This window comes from Lathyrus oleraceus, chromosome 7 (genome assembly GCF_024323335.1).
Source record: "Lathyrus oleraceus cultivar Zhongwan6 chromosome 7, CAAS_Psat_ZW6_1.0, whole genome shotgun sequence".
NCBI classification, from domain to species: domain Eukaryota; kingdom Viridiplantae; phylum Streptophyta; class Magnoliopsida; order Fabales; family Fabaceae; genus Lathyrus; species Lathyrus oleraceus.
The window spans coordinates 18,917,105-18,925,512 of record NC_066585.1 but is presented as its reverse complement, the minus strand read 5'-3'; the positions used below and the strand labels follow the sequence as shown (position 1 = coordinate 18,925,512).

Sequence of the window (8,408 nt, the reverse complement as noted above, 5' to 3'; positions counted from 1 at the left end):
CTAAATATTACAAATTGTTATCAATGAAAACCAGATGTCCCTTATGCATTGCTCTTGGTCCCTTTTTATACTGGTTATGGCCGCTTGAGTTCGCGCGAGGTTAAGTTTCTTTAAGCGAACTATCATTTCTTCTCCACTAAGTATTTGAGCTGTCAAACCGCCTTCCATGGGCCGCTAATCTTCGATAAGCGAAGTATAGTTCGCTAAGCGAACTTCCTTTCTTCTTCATTAAGTTTTGTGTTGTCAAACCGCCTTCCAAGAGCCGCCAAACTTCGCTAAGCGAGGTATAGTTCTCTACACGAACATCCTTTACTCCTAGTGAACCTGGATGATTTTCCACTGACTTGGTTTCGCCAAGCGAACTAGATCTCGCTTAGCGAATCAAGCCTTCGCTACCTCTTTGTTGCGCCTCACTGCTAGAGAACTTGGATGTTTTGTTACTGACTTGGTTTCTCTAGGCGAACCAGAGCTCTCTTAGTGAATCGGTCATTCGCTGTCTATTCGTTGCAACTCGCTACCGACGAACCTGGATGCTTTACTTTTGACTTGGTTTCGCTAAGTGAACCAGAATTCGCGTAGCAAAACATGACATGCTCTTTGTTTGGATTTTTCCTTCCTCTAATTTATTCCTGCAATAATTAACCACACATCGTTAAAAGTATCATTTTCTTGATAAAATGTGTTTTATTTCATGAATAAATGTTTTCTTAGTTCGATAAATGTTATTTTTCATAAGTGAATTTTATCCATTTTTGGTCATTTATCTCTAAGTAGGGGTAAGGAGGATACATAAAGCTCTATAATGCAACCAAAAGTAGAACAAGGGAAAGATAGTGGAGATCAACATAACCCCCATCTACATGCAGTTAAAAAAAATATGGAAATCAAGCCCTAAGCAAGTAAATCAAATCATTTTTGGTGAAAGTTGAAGTCTTATTGGACAAGCTCTCACGAAACACACACTGTGATATAAAAATGCCCTACCTCTTGCATGGCATTCTCTAAAGATACATGCATAATATAGTAAATGTCTAAGTCGCATTCACATACTCCTTATCTAAAGAAATATTTTCAACATGTATCTCCTGAATTTCGTCCTTGCTCTTTTTTCAACCTTCTTAAGCCTCTCTTGAAGATTCCTTCAGCTTCTCGACCATCTTGAATAAGTAATGCCTTGTTTACCTTAGAAAAATCATCCTCAAACTTAGCCAGTGTTGTCTGAGTAAAGTCTAGAGCTTAGGTTCCCCCTCATCGCCTATAAAAGTGACTTCATATTCTCTACCAGCGTACTAGGGTATTCCAAAGGATGTACATCAACCCATATTCTTGAAAGAAGGATAAACGTCCCTTGGATCTCTTCTAAGTATCAGTTCTGCTTGATTGTAAGAGCGTCAATATGTTATTTAATTACTAATTTTTCTATTCGAAAATGGTCGGGTAAGAAGACCTTTCCCCTCTCGACGGAGATAAAGGCCAAGACTACTGATACCTGGGGAGCCTAATACGCCATATCTTAAAATTCCTTATGACAAACAACTTTATATTTTCATGAAAAGTATGTGTAGTTATATTTAAAAATAGAAGCTTGAATTTCCTTGAACGTTGTTGGACCAGGACAAACAAGAAGTGGAGGGGTAGGACTATCAGAGCTGACGTAGTTGCTCCCGTAAAGCTAGATCCCGCCATGTCTTTCTCAAGCATCTGATTCTTCCAAAAATTTGGGCTTTCTTTCTAGAGAACCTCAAACACAAGACTAATAATCTGGCTTCCTCAATGCATGACCAATGCTGAGCGGAAATCATTTTCCAATACGACATGGTGCAGAGACACATGCCATTGTTTACACCAAATTAGGTGGAAAATAGTAACCGTCTCAATAAGAGGTCCCCATGGTCTGAATCTCCCCGGTAGTTGGAACACTGGTAGCACCCACCATTTAAGATACGACACGAGGAGTGTTTTTTCTTCATATGTTGCATTATTTTGTAACGTTTCATTTTATCTACAAGCCAATAATATATTGGATATAAAGAAGAACATCAAAGTTTATTCAAGAAATGGATGGCTTTCCCATATTTCTTTCCAAAAATGATTTTCCTAGCCTCTTTCGAGCTAGAATCCATATTTAGCGTGTCTCTATGTACCATTTTCCTTGTCTCATCATCGTCACGTCAGAAGGGACAAAACCTATTATGTAGCCAAGACTCTCAAAGAAAGATACCAATTATCATTTCAAGTAAATCTCCTCTTGAGACATATTATCTATTTTGAAATCATATGATCCATATTCTATCAGGAAATGACTGTCATACCAAAACTTGAAAAAACCTGTCTGGAAACTAGTAGGGTGGACCGAGCTTTATTGTACATATGCTGGTATGGGCCGCCTAGTTGAGTGGAGTAACTAGGAAGCACTGATTATTTGATGTTTTTTGTTCTTTCTGAATATACTTGGAACATCTTGATGCATTTTTTAAGAGGTATTAATCCTTAACCCGAAGTTGAATCAAGACAATTGTGTTGAGACAAGAAAAGTAGTGTAGTTGGCACACCCTTCTTGTATTCGCACTAATACTAGAAGACCTTTATGTAGGATCGACACACCAGGTGTAATTGAGAATGAGTTGTTAATAAATGATTAAGCATGCCGAACTTAATTTTTTTGAAAGGAAGGTGAAAACCTATCAAAGAAAATAGGCATTCATGGAGACAAACAACACATATATAAAATTTATTGCAGATCCTCTTTTCTCTTTAGGGAGAAACACCCCTAGTCGTCGGAGGGCCCCACCTCCATGATGGCATGCTCTAAACAACCTTAAATAACAAAGACAAAGGCAGTATCCAATGTCTCTTTATCGACCCACACCAACGAGTGTTCCTGATGCCTTACAAATTTCAAGTTGAAATCCCTCCATTATAAAGGTCCTGGCAACACGTAAAAATGAATAAATACAAACATCTTCCCAATATATGACCTCCCTTTCAAAGTATATATACGGTAAAGGGTTTTCCAAAATGCAAAATAGACAAACTAGAAGCCTTTAGCTCTCTTCTCCATAAACTTTAATAAAGAAAGCAAGATTGAAGGAAAGGGGAGTCTAGGTTTTCCTTAAAAGAAGTAAGTTTGGGAGTTATCACACGTTGAAATAGGAGGAACAAACTGGTCGAGCATGAAGGACCATGCAGGAAATTGACACCAACAGTAGAATCGTAAACGAAGAAAAAGGATAATTTCCTAACCCACAAGCTGTGAAAAAGAAAATACTTGTAGTATGGACTTTTTATATGCATTTCCAATACTATGAACCGTGCAATATAACACATTGAAAAGTGTGAATTGCATCCCTAAGACCGAGATCTCATCGTAAACTACTTAAGAGTACTCAAGTATCTTAAGACAAATAAGATATCATTATCGTCTAACATAGGGACACATGTCAAAACTCCCTGGAATATATTTTTTATCGCGGAAATAACATTTAATGCATATATTCCCGATGCTAGTGATATCCCTTCAAGACTTTGCACTTAGTTTTGATAGTATTCAGTCTAAAGGTGAAAACAAAAAAGCTCTCATTCTACACCATAAAGTTTCACTTTACCATAAAGAAAACAATTTTTCACTTCAGTGCATCAATCACTATCCGTGCATCAATCACTATCCGAACTAATCAGGTGGCTCTATGTATAACACGCTACATCACACGCGAACAATCTCAACCACTCTTAATATATAAGGGCGAAATGCTTCATTCCAGATATTCAAATTCATTCTCACTCACATATTATTTTTCATTTCTCTCATTGACTTAGATCTTAGAATATTTACCTTAGAGATTAGTCATTTCTCTACCGAATCAAAAGAACATATTCACCATTACAAGACATACACAACTTTGTTACCGAACCTTTCATTTCTAATTCCTAGCCATAACACTTTTAGCCTTCAATCCAATTTCTACTTCATCCAATTTTAATTCATTTAGGCTATTCATCCAATGATTTTTTAATTAATATTTATTTTTAAAAATATTACAAATTGTATTTTGTGTGATGTATGGCCATTAAAAAAGCCAAACATCTTTAGCTATAAATATCACCATTCCTTTGCACTTTATTTTCATTCATAACCAAGTCCTCTCATCCATTCTATACACCTAGCCACCTCTTCCCATATAATTAGTCATTTTCTCCTTTTTTTCATTCATATGGATAAACTCATATTCAATTTTTGCATTGCATACTTTCTCTTTTTTTCTCTCTTCTTTGTGAATGCCAAATTATCATGCAATCAAACACCATACCCTCATGTGTGTAACCATTACATTGGAACCCCTAATACACTATCAACCCTACATTCTTCTTCCTTTCATGACACTGCAATTAAGGTTAGCATGGACCAAGCTATTGAAGCATACAAACTTGTCTCAATCATGGATTTGAATAATTTCAAAGACAATAGAGCCAAGTCAGCATGGGAAGATTGTGTAGAGCTTTATGAGGATACAATTTATCAACTTAATCGCTCCATAAACTCAAACAATTTAAATGACAAATTAACTTGGCAAAGTGCTTCCATTACCAATCATCAAACTTGTCTAAATGGTTTCATTGATTTCAACCTTCCCTCTCACTTAAATTACTTCCCTTCCATCTTAACCAACTTTACTAAATTGCTTAGCAATTCCTTGTCCATTACCAACACTCTAGCTTCTTCGATGCCGTCTTCATTATCGTCCTCCTCGTTGTCAAGCACAAAACGAAATGGTGGGAGAAGGTTGTTATCAGATGGATTTCCACATTGGCTTTCAGGTTCAGATAGAAAGCTTCTGCAGACGACACCAAGTGCTGATATTGTGGTGGCACAAGATGGAAGTGGAAACTATAAGACAATCTCAGAGGGCATAGCAGCTGCTAAGGGAAGTGGAAAAGGAAGAGTTGTGATTCATGTGAAAACAGGTGTATATAAAGAGAACATTGATATAAAGAAGACAGTGAAGAATATAATGATATTTGGAGATGGAATGGATTCCACCATTGTTACCGCTAATCATAACGCAGAAGATGGTTCTACTACTTTCCGCTCAGCTACTTTTGGTAAGTTCTTAATTAATTGTCAATCACTAATCTAATCATATGATCAATAAAATAGTAAAAGTTGTAATATGAAAACACTTTTGAATTAACTGACAAATAATTAAGATAAGGACATCATCATAAACTTTTTGTCATATATATTAATTAACAATAAAAGATAAACATAAAGACTTCAATGTATGTTTTATCTAAAAACAGATAATATTTTTCTTTTTTTGTTCTTACTTTCTTTAGTCAAGTGAATATAAAAAATAAATCCAAAAATCTAAGCCTTAAATAATGAATAATGAGTGCAGCTGTTATGGGAGATGGTTTCATAGCAAAAGATATGACCTTCGAGAATACTGCCGGACCACAAAAACACCAAGCGGTGGCTCTCCGTTCCGGCGCCGATCACTCCGTTTTCTACCGATGTTCCTTCAAAGGCTATCAGGACACTCTATACGTCTATGCCAACCGTCAATTCTACCGTGACTGTAACATCTACGGAACAGTTGATTTCATCTTTGGTAACGCTGTTACCGTCCTTCAAAACTGCAACATCTTAGTTAGAAAACCTATGGGCAACCAACAGAACACCGTAACGGCACAGGGAAGAACAGATCCAAACGAGAATACCGGAATAGTGATCCATAACTGCCGTGTAACCGCTGCTGGTGATTTGAAAGCATCTCAAAATTCAGTGAAAAGTTATCTAGGAAGACCGTGGCAGAAGTATTCAAGAACGGTTGTAATGAAAAGTAACATTGACGGTGTTATAAACTCACAAGGTTGGGCTCCATGGAGTGGTGGTTTTGCCTTGAGCACACTTTATTATGCAGAATATATGAATATTGGTGATGGTGCTAATACTAATGGGAGAGTAAATTGGTCTGGTTTTCATGTAATTACAAATCCTTCGGAAGCAGTTAAATATTCGGTTGGTAATTTCTTGGCTGGCGAGTCATGGATTTCTGGAAGTGGTGTGCCGTTTGATGGAGGACTGTGAAAGAGAGTGATTGATGATCATGTATAGTGGAGAAGAAGAGTCTTCAAATTGATGATATTTTGTTTAGTATAAAAAGGGGATGGTGAAAGCATGGTGAGTGAGTGAGTGGTGACAATTATTGTGATGTAGTTTTCGTTTGTACAAAGGTTATGAAAAGATGCTGTACTTTGTCTGGCTATAGATGTCTCTTGTCTCAAAAGAGTCAACTATAGGAACAATACATATGGATTAAGATAAGTCGTTAGTTATTACATTTAGTTTCAATAAGAAAAAAAAATTGTCTTAAGTTAGTTTCTTCCTCTTTGATTACTACTTAATTTGTAGCTTATTTTGTATATGCACCGATTCGTATATGTATAAAAGTTCTTCTACTTTATTAAAGTAAATCATTTTTACATATATTTAAATTTTTTGTTTATATATTTTTTTTGCTAAACAAATATGACAGACGCTTAGCAATCTTAGGTTAGCAGGGGTTGTTAAAAGTTTTAATGTTTTTGTGGGATTATAGCAAATGCTATGCTTTTGGGTTGTTTATCCGCGTGCATATCAAATTATCCTCTCTCTTGAGGTATTTAAAGAGTCATTGGCCTGTATTTAAGGTTCTTAAGAAGTAGCATCTGTTGCACTCCGATCATAAAACTCGTTGATTGTCTTTTTTTTTTTTTTAAAGAATCGTGGTCATGACTTCTTCCACACTTGATCATGAATTGTATACATGTTACTACCCTCACTTTCCTATCAATGTGAGCTATTTAGTAAGTGAAAATTATACTTAGGCCACACTAAGGCACGTCTAATAAGGCGGATCTACTATTAGAAAATTGTGTTTTAGCCGTCTAGATTTAGCATCAACCACCGATACCGATACCGAGGCTATGTATCTTCACTAGTGTCTGTCTAGTCCATGCTACGCACACACTACAAGATATTTTTTTATTTTCATTTTTATATTAGTTTTCACTTTTTTATTTATTTTTAATTGGCCACGCAGTTGTGGTCTAACCAATGTTATGTATTTATTGATTGATTGATTTATATAGTTAATTATTCGTCAAGAAGGTAGCGGTGGTGTAACCGATATTATACAATTATTGATTTATCTATGTATATAGTTATTTATTTATCAATACGATAACTGCAACTACGACCGACGCTAAGGCATTTATGAGTATTTATTTATTCACTAGTTAGTATTGGCAACGTTACCGACACTATATAGTGATTTATTTATTTATTAAATTTATTTATATACATTAAATAGTAGCGTTTCCTGTGGCCGACGCTATAATAATTATATTGGTGGAAAAATATTTCATTCTTCCCAAATTTTTGTTTGGCTCATTTTATTAATTATATTAAGAAATTAAATAGAAATTAACATGTTAAAAAAAACCTCAAACGGCAACTCCACCTTTCTGAAACTTTCACACGAAAACGAAAACTTCACCCCCCACTAAAACCATTCTTCTCTCTAAGGTGTTGATGAGTTGTTGATGTTTGTTGATGTCATTGACGTTGTAACATGAAGTGATTGTTCTACATGATGAATGATGTGATGCATAAATGGTGAGATGTGTATGAGGATCCTTTTGGTGAACCTTATTGTGACAATGGATGTTATTGAGAATCATGCATCATGGTGCACGGGCTTCGGTCCAGTTTTTGTATGCTCTAGTCCTATGGTGGGGATTGGGAGCAATTAGCCGATTTCAGGTGGGAATCGATGAAACGTTATCTATAGTGGTGGTAATGATTTTGTGTGCTTTGTTCCTATGGTGGGGACCAGGAACAGGATGAACCTGAGTGTTCATGAATGGTACCACACGCATATGAGTCGTTATTATTGTCATGAGTCGCATAGTATAAATGAAATGTATGCGTGAAATATGACTATGTGTGATGATAATGTTGTTGCGTATGATGTTGATGATAATTGAAATGTTATTATGTATGAAGTTGATGATGATTTGGGTGTGAGAATATGATATGTTGTGGTGCATGATTGTGTGTATGATGTACTCTATTTTACATTCTATATCGTTTATTATTATAGCGGTAAATTCATGACCATCAAGCTATGGATAAACTTGAAGTCAATAAAACCAGAGTCGCCACCACGATTTTATTGTTTCCAAAGGAAAAGGGAAAAGTACGAACGAAACCCAAGAATAAGAAGTTTTCAAATAAAACTAATAAAATGCCAGAGATTACAGGTAAGGGGGTTGGTTACACAGAGGGAAGATGTTAGCACCCAAAATGTCATAGGTACTCCTAGGGAGCCCTTTTTTGTGTCCATATGTTTTTGGTATAAAAGATG

General features: G+C 35.9%; 1 protein-coding gene across 1 annotated transcript; it reads left to right on the top strand.

Annotated features, from left to right (window-relative positions):
• Nucleotides 1-4,120: 4,120 nt before the first annotated feature.
• LOC127104142 (pectinesterase) lies at nt 4,121-6,474 on the top strand. The gene is made up of 2 exons (XM_051041345.1): nt 4,121-5,100; nt 5,397-6,474. The coding sequence occupies exons 1-2, from the start codon at nt 4,212-4,214 to the stop codon at nt 6,086-6,088; spliced, it is 1,581 nt and encodes a 526-aa protein (XP_050897302.1). The 5' UTR covers nt 4,121-4,211; the 3' UTR covers nt 6,089-6,474.
• The last annotated feature ends 1,934 nt before the right edge of the window (nt 6,475-8,408 follow it).